The 12,504-nt window shown below is 36.7% G+C and overlaps 1 protein-coding gene across 1 annotated transcript in view; it reads left to right on the top strand.

The window, feature by feature from the left end:
- The first annotated feature begins 590 nt into the window (after window positions 1–590).
- The window catches only part of LOC128866181 (CD81 protein), a 36,994-nt gene continuing 25,080 nt past the window's right edge, over window positions 591–12,504 (top strand). Inside the window, exon 1 of the mRNA XM_054106712.1 lies at window positions 591–1,001. Coding sequence (XP_053962687.1) covers window positions 936–1,001 — 66 coding nt within the window. The 5' untranslated portion in view covers window positions 591–935. The remainder of the gene's footprint in view (window positions 1,002–12,504) is intronic.

The raw sequence follows: 12,504 nt of genomic DNA on the forward strand, positions 1-12,504 counted from the left end.
ACCACTCCAATGGGAGACTAAAGTCAACGGATGGATTAAGGTTAAATTTTATTGGATTTGGTGCTACAGTTAAAAAAGAGTAAAAATATCAAAGTTAAAAAGCATTTGGGACGCATTTACCACATATTATTGTTGCTACTTAATGACAGTACTTGACAGGAGACATATGTTCGCCTGCAAAAATCTATATGAGTGCGTAGCACAGCGTAGTTTTTTAAATTATAAGGCATACATTGTTTTTTTAGTTTCACGCAAGGAACATTGAACAGATAGTAACAGTAGAGACGCTGATATGATTTATTTATATTTATTTGGTCTGTAAATTGTAAAAGTTTGTTAAGGGATTGTTCATAGATTTTGACACTTTTTGTTTACTGTACTATTACTAGCTACCGCTCCATGTGATTGTTGATTTAGTTAATTAAGTTTTGTTAGTTAATTTTCATATCAATTCAAATTTAGAATTAAAATACCAATAGTTTTTTAAAGGTCACGATCGCATATTGGCAGCCCTGTCTACGGCCAGAGCGCCTGCATGTTCCACACGCACTCAAAAAACGCCATTCAGAAATCAAATGAGCAATGAACAAATGAGTGAATTTCGTAGAAAAACAGAAACAGAAGCGGATAGAGAAGCAACCATTGTACAACCGATAGAAAACGCAGCGGAAGCAGCTAAATATTTCAAGTAGTAAAGATTAGTGCAGTAGAAATTTGCAAAATTTCTCCGAAAGTTGAATTAAATAGTGATAAATCGGTGGAAAACTCGAAAATAAGTGCGACAACAAATAAAAAGATGCAAAGCCCTGCATAGTGCGGCTGTGTATGAAATTGTGTGGAATATACCATAGTTGTGTAGTGATTATCAAATTGAAAAATACCTACTATAAAAAAGGTCAAAGAAGAAGCAGAAAAGCAAAATACAAAGCGGTAAAATGGGCTTGAACGGCTGCTGTTCGTGTGTAAAATACTTGATGGTGCTCATAAACATCTTATTTTGGGTATGTACTACGTGGAGGCAATTGTTGGAAGACAGCAGGTGAATAGCATCTGAATGGGTGGGATGTGTTGTTGGGTGGTGGGAGTTCAGTCGATTTACGACTGTCTTCTAACATGAGAATGAACCAATTTATATTTGTGTGTGTATATGTGTGTCGGATTCGTGTGATGCTCTCCAAAGTATTTAAAATGCGCTAAACAGATATTTATAGTGGAAAAATTGTACACAAGTTAAATAAGGAATGAAAAATTATGTACAAATTCATAAAATCTTCTATCTAACTATCGAAAATCTCTTCAAATGCCCTTGTCCTTTTTCGATTATTACTTCATGTAAGCCTCTTACTTTGGCTTAAGCTGTTAGCTGCCTCCTCCCGTAAGTCATTCGTTTGCAAATTCATTGAATTGGTGGGAGTTGTGAGTGCCAAGAGCGATCACTGCCGGAAATGTGTGTGTATGTTTTGCAGGATTAAAAGAATTGCTTTAAAACATACGGATGTTTTCTTTGTTTTTGTTCCAAAACCATTGGCCCCTCTGCCATCATCTTTACTGCTATTATTGTTGCCGCTTTCCCCAGCCCGCAGGTATTTAAACGCCCTATGTTGGAGTTTGCAGTAAATTAACTAGTATACAATGCACGCAGCCTGCATTGGCGCTAGCCTACACACGTGTGTGTATATACAGTGACGACATATGTACAATGCATGCCTGCACAAAGTGTCATTGCTTCCGTTACGTTGTCACTCGACTACATACATAACTTCTTACATACGCATATAAATATGCGCACACATATGGTATCTACGTCCAATGTATGACCCTATATTGTGCCAGGCTATGCACATATAGCTATGCGTAGCTATTGTTGTTTTCATTGGTATACCCCTGTATACTTGTTTCTTGATAGTACTATAAATGAGTGAGTGCTCCCCCGCGCTGCAGCCGAAGTTGCCATTGCGGTAGCTGTTGTTGCCACACCAGCCGCAATTAGCGTAGTGTGTGTTTATGCGGTAAATTTTATGCTTTGCTTTTTTTAGTTTTAGGCGAGCTGTGTTTGTCTGCCTACAAATTATTGTTTCTTTGTTATTTCTTTTATACAAAATTTCTTATCTTGTTACTTTTTGCGCTCGGGCATGCAGTTGCTCCGCACAACCTTTCCCAATCAAGTTTTCGAACGTCTAAGCTGCCTGTCTTTTGGCTTATCTGTCTGTTTGTCAGTCAACACAACCCAATGTGCAGATCGCCAAGTCAAGGCAGTATAGGGCGCACAGAAACAACCATTCAATTGTGCCATAAGGAGAACTAAATGAGGAAAGTTAAGAGGAAGCAAAGAAAAATGGCTATAGGAAGTAGTGGCATGCCTTTGCTAGATAGTTTGCGTCCCTATTGTCATTTATTGCTATTGTATGCAATGTAGGTTGGATTGAACAGGCGGTGGCTGCGTACACTGTGTGTATTTGAGGTGCGTGCGAAAATGTGAGAATCAAAGGCAATATTGCTGTAATCGTAGTAGAGGGCCTTGTGAGCCATGCAGTTTATTCTGGATTCGTGCACTGTGGGCATGAAGTATTTAATGATTCTAATAGCCGTTGTTCTTGCACGGGCAATAACGATAGTCCAAGTTTTCGTTCGGAAGCGACATATAACTCAGGATACCTCTATTTGTAGGATAACATCAAGCCACGCTCTTAAAATTGGACGATAAATTCGGCCAAACAGCTAAAAAGGAATATACATCTGTACATAGAGAACAAGCGAACATGGATTTTTAAGGCCGAATCGAACTTCGGCCGACTTCAGCCGAAGCTGCATTGAAACGGAACCGATCATTTTAAAAGACCCATGTAGGTTAGGTTAGGTTTTTTTAGGACAATGGTTTTTTTTTAAATAACCTACTTTTTTAAATAAAAATTTAGCAAAATTGCATAAGTTTCAATCATATTAATTTCAGCTCATAACATAGACTTGTGACCACATAATTAAGTCAGTTAAGATGTTAAGAATTTTTCATATAAAACACAGCTTCCGAACTTAATACTCAAAATTCAATAATTTTATATTAAAACGTAAAAACATTAACTTATCGTTTCTGCGAATATTTTGAGTTTAGCAAATTTATCAATTTATCACTAAATGGAAACGGTTAGAAACAAAACTTTTATTAGCTTCATATTTTAGGATGATGATGTTTGTTTATTTTTCTTGCTTCTTACATTAAAATACATGTTTTTCGAAAAAGTGGACTTAGCAACTTTCAAGTTAAGCACTGTTTTAGACAATCAAGAAAGAAGTCGAATTTATTGTCGTATTACTACCGAAAACCAACCGACATCGAATAGATCCAAAGCATCCATGTTTTTTGAATATCCCTAAGTCCTGGGCAAAATATAACAATACTGAAATTTAAGTGTGACTGCTGACCAGAATTCAATTGCGTTCTAGCCGAACGGCCAGACACAACCGTCTATGCCAACTACCTCAGTGTTAACCTTCTCAACGTCGCATATGAAACCCGGCGTTGATAAACTCATTGGACCCTCTCTGTATTAACTTAGGCATAGAAAATCTACCAGGTATTCCTTACATACATACATTACGCCAAGTCCTGGGAAAAATAATCATAAAAATCATCGACAAGCATTTAAATTTTCCGATTTCAAAGCTGTTGTCGATAGTGAAAAGAAAGTCAAGTGAAGGAAAGTTGCTTTATGCCGCATAGATGGATTTGGAATCGCCACAAAATTTAACCGGCTTCGTAAAAAAACATTAACCTGAATTTGAAAGGACTCCTCCGAGGCGTTTACTGAGATTTCAGTTAGTGGGAATCTCTATCAAGTAATTTTTATCATCTGATATCAGAGAAGATGGTGCTTAAACTTCTGCGCACAATTCAAAACGAAGTAGAAGAGCACATGATGAGAAAGGCGAAAGGCTGATGGGTTAGTTTAACCAACTACGAAGTGGCTAGGAAAATGTGTAGCGCGCATACGTTTGTAGATATATTGACTCGGTTATATCGTTCGGTAGAAGAAACTGTAGAACTTTAGTTGGTGTATTAACAGGGCACTGCCTAGTTGCAGCGCATGTCTACAAGCTAAATCTAACACTTAACGATGCTTCCAGGAAATGTAATGAGCCGGGTATCATAGAAACCCTGGAGCATCTCCTTTGCTGCTGTTTGGCTCTCTCGAAAAGTAGTTTTGAAAAACTAGAATGTATCCCTGAACTGGAGCTTGAGGGACTCCTAAACTTTGCGAACAGTGCGCGCATCTTGAGCGATGCATATTTTCGCTAAAAATAGAAATCTTATCCTCTGGACTAAAATGGTCTTTGCTTCATTTTGGCCAACCAGTATAATTTAACCTAACTTATCATAGAAGATAGTTTCAGCTGTAAATATCTCTATCAACGAACATACACAAACTTTTGTTGATCTGACCAACCCCCTACCACCCTAGCCACCCTCGGATTAAAATACGCTTCTGCCTATTTCTTAAAATGTTTTCGAACTTTTCCAGCGATGTGGTCATAATCTTCTCAATTGTGTCAAATTTTTGTATTTTCATCGGTCTTTCTAGTTTTGGAAACAGGAAAGATCACAAGATCCAGTGAATGTGGTGGCTAATTCTTGATTATGATTTTATTATTGGCCAAAAAATCACGAACAGCAATGATGTGTAAGCTGGCACATAGCCATAGTACAATACCGTGACAACGAAAATGAAAACGAAGCATACCTGTAACTATCAAAAAGGAATTTCGTGATTAACGACTTAATTCGGAATTATCTCAGGAATTAAGTGCAATTAATGCGGATTGACAACTATTCTTAATTTTTATAATTTAAGTGGATTAGGGGAATTTTTGATGGTAACATTTGCCGAAAAATGGCAGTTAATATCCATTGCTAATGAAAAATAAAATAAAAATTCCTTAATTGTTTTGATATTTCGTTGCAGTTTGAAAAATTGCAACTAAAAATATTTTTATTAAATATTTTTCCTTAGTATCAGGGTAGTATTTGTTGCCTGCGGTCCATCTTTTATTGACAAAACTATACAATAAACAAATCAGATGTCTACTAATCCGCTTAACAGCCGTCTGTCACACTACAATTTTAATCAGAATTAACTGCGCCGGTAATCCCGATTAACGCCTTTGTCTATCTAGGCTATAAAATGGTTGATAAAGTCAGCATATGTTGGAGACTTATGTACAAATATACCAAATGAAATCGAAAATGGAATGATCACATGAATGATCGCGAAATTTAAAGTACGCTCTTTTTGAGCAAATCTCGTACGGAAATCTCCATCAACATTTGAATCAAAGATTTTTTTTTTACTTTGATATGTCAGAAATTTAGTTCATGGTTAGATATTTTCAAATATAAGTCTTTCACTTGAGCAAAGTTGGGAAATATTAAAAAACCAGTGGGAACGGTGATGTCAATTGTCCGCCTAGAAGCTGCGCTTTTTCTCCATCAGACTATGTTTTGTTGGGCACAGTTAAGGATAAATATTACGCCTATCGTCCAGAGACGATTTAAGAGTTGAAACATGAATTGGTGAAATATTAGTGTCAAAACTCGCGAAAATCTACTAAACAATCGATTGACGGAATGAGCTTTTGTAAAGCCAGACGAAGTTAGTTTTAATTCAAATGACTTGTCTTGTACTGCAATGGTAAAATCTACTCTTTCCAAAAAAGAAAACAAAATTCATTGAAAAATATACATACGTCTTTTATTTATAGCTGTACTAAATTATAAACGCCAGATGGACCACCCTCTACATATAATTCGACTATCCTAGGGAATTTTAGAATATAGTACGCATTTATTTAGTTGAGTGTGTGCGTGCATTTCGTTGGCAGGCAACCGCAATTTGGAAAAGCGAATGTCGGTCATTGGCTGCAATATTAAAAGGCATAAAATCAAAAGATTTGCCGCTTGCTAGTAATTATTTTCAGTTTAATAATAAGGAGCACACATTTCGTAAGCATAAAAACTACATATACTGACTTGACTGTGCATACATGTGTGCCTACATATGCATGTATGTGTATGACTTGTATATAACGATTTCTTGCGCAAATGCAGCAATCAACAGTGTGCACATTACTACCGAATATGCGGTAGACCTACAGCATTTTTTTTTTAATTTGAGGATCTACACATCTACAGTACAAGGCTTGAAATCTACCGCATTTTCGGATGCAAAACTTGTTTCGTTTTGTCTGGCAACTTTTGTTCAAAATATTGAGCTTCGTGGCAACATTTGAAAATAAGATGCTACAAAACCATGTTTTGCAGCAACTTCATATCTAGCTGGTGGCTGTTTTACTTAATGGCAGTGCGGCTGTTATAAAAATCATAAGAACCGAAAAAATTGGTTAAAAACTGAGTCCATAAGCAATCTTAGTACAGTGTATGGTATATAGATAGTTCCTGAAGAAATATATAATGGAAATAATTTATATGAACCCCCAATGACTTAAATATTTTTGCGCAGAAGTATAAAGTTGTGCATGGAATATAAGTTACATCAAATAAATCTTAAACGCTTTCTAATCAATGAAAAATCTTTTTGTATAGCAAATATTTATTATATGTGCTTATAAATACATGTGAACACAGTGTATGTGTATTGTGTTTAAAATAAATAATATTCTATCGCATCAAAACCAATAAGTTTGCACACTGGCCATCAACTCCAGCGCATCTCTCAACAACCCGATGTAGGCTTGTGTGTGTGTGTGAGTATTCTACCGATAGCATCTGTGCGCAACAAACACAAAAAATGCTCTTGCCATTGGGGAGCTACATGGGTGGGTGGCGTCACCATCACTGCGGCGCGCCGCAGACAATACAAACGTAATCTGCCCAAAACTTACAAATCCATAAATAATTGTATTAATATGGTAATGGAATACGCACATTTCGTAATTTCCAACATTTCATTGGTTGGCCAAGTCGTTTCCTCTGCAGCGACTAGGCGGTCATTTGTTACTGTCGCGGTAGCCATTTCAAAAGAGTCGGTGGTGATGACAATTGTTCAACGCCTTTGGCTATCATACCTACAATATATGTGCATATTAATTTTCCATTTCTTAATTTTTTTTTATTTTGCTTTGTTGTTTTACTACTATGCGCCGCTGATCATGCATACATTTCCCCCCGTGGTGTGACGCGCCCTATTTCACACATTGCCATACGTACACAGCAGCATTGCAGTTTGCCGCAGTGAACGAGTGTATGCATGAGTGTGTGAGCTTCCTCTCAAAAGGTATGCTTGTACATACTCTCATACTATGATATGCATGTTTTTCAATATTATTTTCTTATTTCATTCCAATTGTCGTGCTTCGAAAGTTCCTCCCATTCCTATCAATCTCATCGCAAATGTACATACATACATGTATTTATTAGTCAAGATCTATTTTAAAATATCAATACAATATCGATGCCTTGTTGTTTTTTTTTTTGCTTGAGCACTCATTTCTTGTATGTATGTACTTGTGGACGTATTTGTTATTATTGCACCGTTGCGCATTCACAATGCATCATAGTTTTAATATATGCATACATACATATACATTTCATAATTCTCCTACACTTCTGTTTTGTGACTCTTCTTAGTAATTATTTTTGAAATTTTCTCACGCAATCAGAATTTTAAAAAGCGACCAAACATCGATGCCAACTAAAATTAATAGAAAATGAAATAATTTACGTATATAATATATGAATGTATGTATATCCATACATATTCTTATGAACATATACAATTTATAAAATAACAATGACAACAAGTGCTAAAAATAATTAAATATATGTACATTCTTCCACATAAGCGACCAGCTGTTGGAAAGTCAGAAATAAATTAATAATCATGTTTTTATTTTTATTGTTGTTTTTTCATTCTCTGGGGTGGTACATATGTACCATAAATCTGCAATGTCAACATACAGTTATGTGAAAACTTATAGAGACAAACTCATTTAGAGAACTGACATTAGAGAGTGGCAGAACTTACAAAAAAATGTATTAAAGTGCAAACAATGAGAATATAAAAAAATAAGTTGGGTTTATATACGTTTTTTTTTAAATGCGTTACTTACTTGAATAATATATATAGAATAATTACGTACAACTTTAGTGGTCTTATAATATAAGATTCTATTTATATAAAATTCGAAGCATTAGAATGTAATGGGGTGTTTTCTATCTGCATGAGAATTATCGATATCGATAGCTATTGCCGAGAATGGCAAACTATGACATTTCTGTTCAGCTGGGTTTGACAAGTCATCAGGAATCCTTTAACGTCAGAAGAATGCCTCCAAATTGGGGAAATTGAAAAAAAAAAAAAATAAATAAGTTCGCGAAATTCATACACGTTGCGTTGAATGGCGAGCGCTACCGAGCCATGCTGACTGAATTTTTGTTTCCAAAAATTAATCAGCTAAACATCGACGACATTTGGTTCTAACCAGACAGTGCACCTTGCCATAGAGCGCGCTTAACAATCGGTTTATTGCCAGATTTGTAAACTAGCTTCGATTGAGGAATTGGAAGCCAGCATTACTAAAGTTATTCACGAGATACCGACCGAAGTCCTTCAGCGAGTCCTTCAAAATTGGTGTTTACGGATGTTCGAATTACGGCGCAGTTGAGGGCAATATTTGAAAGGGATTATCTTTAAAAAATAAATGCCATGAATGGTTCTACACAAAAATAATAAAGATACAGAAATAAAGATTGCCCAATTAATTTGAATTTTTGTTATTTAATTTCAATTTAAAATCCAATACCTCTAAATTGATCACCCTTTATTGAAATAAAATTATTTCTTGCTCACAACTAAATACAAAATAAATAAAAATAAAACGAGCTGATGCGAAAGAGAGTAAAAATGTGGTATTCTGCGCTTGTTTGTTTAATTAAAACTATTCTATGAACCTTCAAAAGGGCGTGACTCGCAAGTCCCTGTTGAATTTTATGCTAATAATATTTGCTGTCTAATTAACTGAATAAACACATACATACATATACATATATGTATTGTACGTCAGTCTGCAAATGAATTTAGCCTTCCAAACCATCTTCATTACTCACATCCATTTTGAACATTTTATTTATTTTTTCGTTTTTTTTTATATTTTGTTTTCATACATATACACATACATATTTGTGTGTACATAGGTATACTTTTTGCAATGCTCTAACTACCATTAACAATTTTGAACGGAACTAGGTCATTGCGGCCAAAAGGGCTTTGTACGCTCTCACTTGCACTCTCGCATGAATTGTTACTCTCAGGCACTCGTACTTACGTAGTTACTACCAATATTTCTCTATACTATACGAAGCTCTCTTTTTCCATTTTTTTGTGTTTTGTTTTTGTTTTTGCAGCAAAAAGGAAGGATAGTAGAAAAGTGGTGGGCGTTTTGACCCATCGTAGGTTCTGTTATCCTCTGAAGGCAGTGTGCCACCAATCGACGAATACCCAGACAATTTGGCGCAATGACACTTGTTTATATGTAGCCGACATCCTCGCCCTGCGCCTGTGCTCATATGGCACACTGAGCCGTATGCTACCGTTCTACTTCTTAACATACCAATTTTCTACAATACCATAAATATGTACATACTATATGTACTCGTATATCCGCAGGTACGTATGTATGTGTATATGTGAACATTCACAGGAGTACGTGTATTTCATACATGCGCATGTACTCACTAGGGCGCTCAGTCCAGTTTCTAAACCGATTCTGTACAAACATTTTGAATGTTCCATGGCCACCCTTTTTGAATATGTGGATCGCACAGAACATAACAAATTCCCGTTAGTAAGCGCATACCAAGCCGTAAGAATAAGTGAGTTAGGTTAGGTTAGGTTGAGTGGCTGCCTTCGCCTATATCAAGGAAAGACATTATACATTCGATAACGCAGAGGGCCGTTGTAATACCATCGTCCACCCTTGTTCCGCTTTCCAAGAAATATAAACAGTTTATCCCTTTAATAAAGCAAACGAGTACATGATGAGTATTGATGTAATATAATTAGCCGTCAATTAAGGAACTGGGTCTGGATGAGGTACTGTGATGAGTAGAAGAAGTGCAAACCTCCAATAAATCTAAATCTATGCCGTCACTAGAACGTGACAGTGGAAAAAATAATAATATAATCGATTTTCCCATCTCCACGACCCCTATGGGAAAACTTGATTGCCAGAATTCTCATCCACACGTGTGCGTCTCCATTAGAAAGCGAGCTGTCCATGCTGCAGAAGGCAGTCTTTCGAAAGTCAAGCCGCGTGGCTTACAAGCAGTGCAAACTTACGCCTCCCCGTTTTATCCAAAGTTTTTTATTGAATTTCTACTACCTACAAGTAACTCGTTTTACGCCAGTCGGTCGTTTTAAAAGCAACCGATTTCTTTGTCATACAAATCATTTTCTCAGGTTTTCTGACAACAAGATACAATCGAAGGCCGATTATGTTGCTCTCATGCAGCAGGATTATGCAGTTAGCGGCTATTATATATTGGGCTATTTATGAATTTGAGCTTTAACAAGACGATAAGCTAAACCGTAGTTAGGATCTCTGCTTACCTTTACTTTACCTACCTAACCTATTATTACAATTATATTAACCTACCTTTTTTGACTCAAAGAGGTCGTGCGACAGTTTATTCATGAAAGCAAAATATTTGACAATGGAATCCAATACCCGCTTCTTGACCATCTAAACATGATTTTGATAAACTCGCTCCCAGAGCTCAATTAATGAAATTTAAGTTGTACCATCGTTCCCTTCCCACAAGATGGAATACCGTAGGCGGCGAAATCTCTCCCACCATGGATCCAAAACTGTATTCCCGCTCCTTTACAAGGCAACTGGACTCCTCTATCGCGTCTCCTGGATGATGATGGTAGCAGTCGAGAAGAAATCGGATACTCCATGTGCCCACCCTTAAACAAATCCCTGAATATGTTTGTAATCCTAAAAAAGTCATTCGCTTTAATTCTACTGGAATCCCCAGGGTCAGCGGAACCGAGGCAGTCCTAAGAGCTCATGGCACCATTGTATCGAAAATGAAATAAAAGCTGGGAACAAAATCCCGCGTGGCAGCAAGTAAAAGCAAAGCGAGGGAACAGAACGGAGTGGAAGAATTTTACTTTTGCCCTATGCTTCGTAACGGAGCTCGAGGAACTATGATGATGATGACACGCTTTATTTGCGGTATGATGCTGCCCGAAAGGTCGTGGAATTGTAACTGCCAACCAAGATGCACCTTTTTTATTCGATTCAATGATATGAACAGCAGTTTTGTCCTCCTTCTTCACTCCTCTCGAGTGAACTCAGTCTTGCGTTGGTTTCGTTAATCTATTTTGATTTCTGACAGGGTAGGAGATTAGCCTGCCGCTATGAACAACAGTAAATTGCTTAAAATGTTGTTTTACCTCCCAAAGTTATCAAAAGTTAACGACTACTGGATTGTCTGAGTTTTTCATATTTGCATGCGAAAACACATTTTTAGAAACTGTAAAATAAGCAATAACCCTAGTACGTCTGCATCAGCCTATCCGCCTATTCCGCCTCACTGGAGCGTTGCAGTCGTACTTTTGGTTTTATCGCGTGAAATGCACTGTTTCCATCGCTTCCCGCGCGGAGCCGCCACGTCTCGTGCTCCATAAAAACATCAAAAGTCGATTTGTGGTTATTTTGCTAGGCCATGCGCCTGAAAGTATGTCACATGTTTTTGTTCGCACACGTGCATGCATACATGCATGTGAAATTTTCTTTGTTACTTTTGTTTGTTTTTGGTTTTGGTGTTAATTTTTTGTTTGCAAACTTTCAATCTGATTTTGATGTGCCACTTAAAAAGAATCTTGCTGGCAAGATATTCCACATTGGAGGATTCAGTCAAGTAAATTAAGTTTTATACAAAGAGAAAACATGGGTGTAAAATTCGATTGTAGATATAAATTTAAAAAGTAGATAGAAATATGAGAACAAATTGGGGAACAATTATTTATGTAAGTTTCCAACACGTCCAATTAACTTGATTTGCATTAATTGTTGATTTTGAGGAGTCAGAAAGCAGCGCCAACTCATCCTTGCAGAACATTTATACCATTTATTTGCATATGGCTGGTGTGTCCGTATTTTTCGCAAAGAAATTTACGAACATTTCACCCCGGTTTCCTTTACCAGCAGCCACGTCGGAAAACATTAATGTCCGTTCGTCGAATTAGTAGTCGTATCAATACTTTGTCGATGGCCTACTACAAATCTAATACTAAATTGAAAAGCCTAAGTCTGATGAGTGCAGAGAAAGCACCTTGTCCTACCAATGTTTGCATTTTCTACACTTTTTGTGTCTTATAAAGCCCAGTTTCGATACATGTACTGCCAAGAAACAGTGCGCCATCAGCAGTTGAACTAAAAGCTTTGAGTTCTCTCTTTTAAGATACCATCAACTAAGTTCTAAGC

Source organism: Anastrepha ludens, chromosome 2, assembly GCF_028408465.1.
Source record: "Anastrepha ludens isolate Willacy chromosome 2, idAnaLude1.1, whole genome shotgun sequence".
Classification (NCBI taxonomy): domain Eukaryota; kingdom Metazoa; phylum Arthropoda; class Insecta; order Diptera; family Tephritidae; genus Anastrepha; species Anastrepha ludens.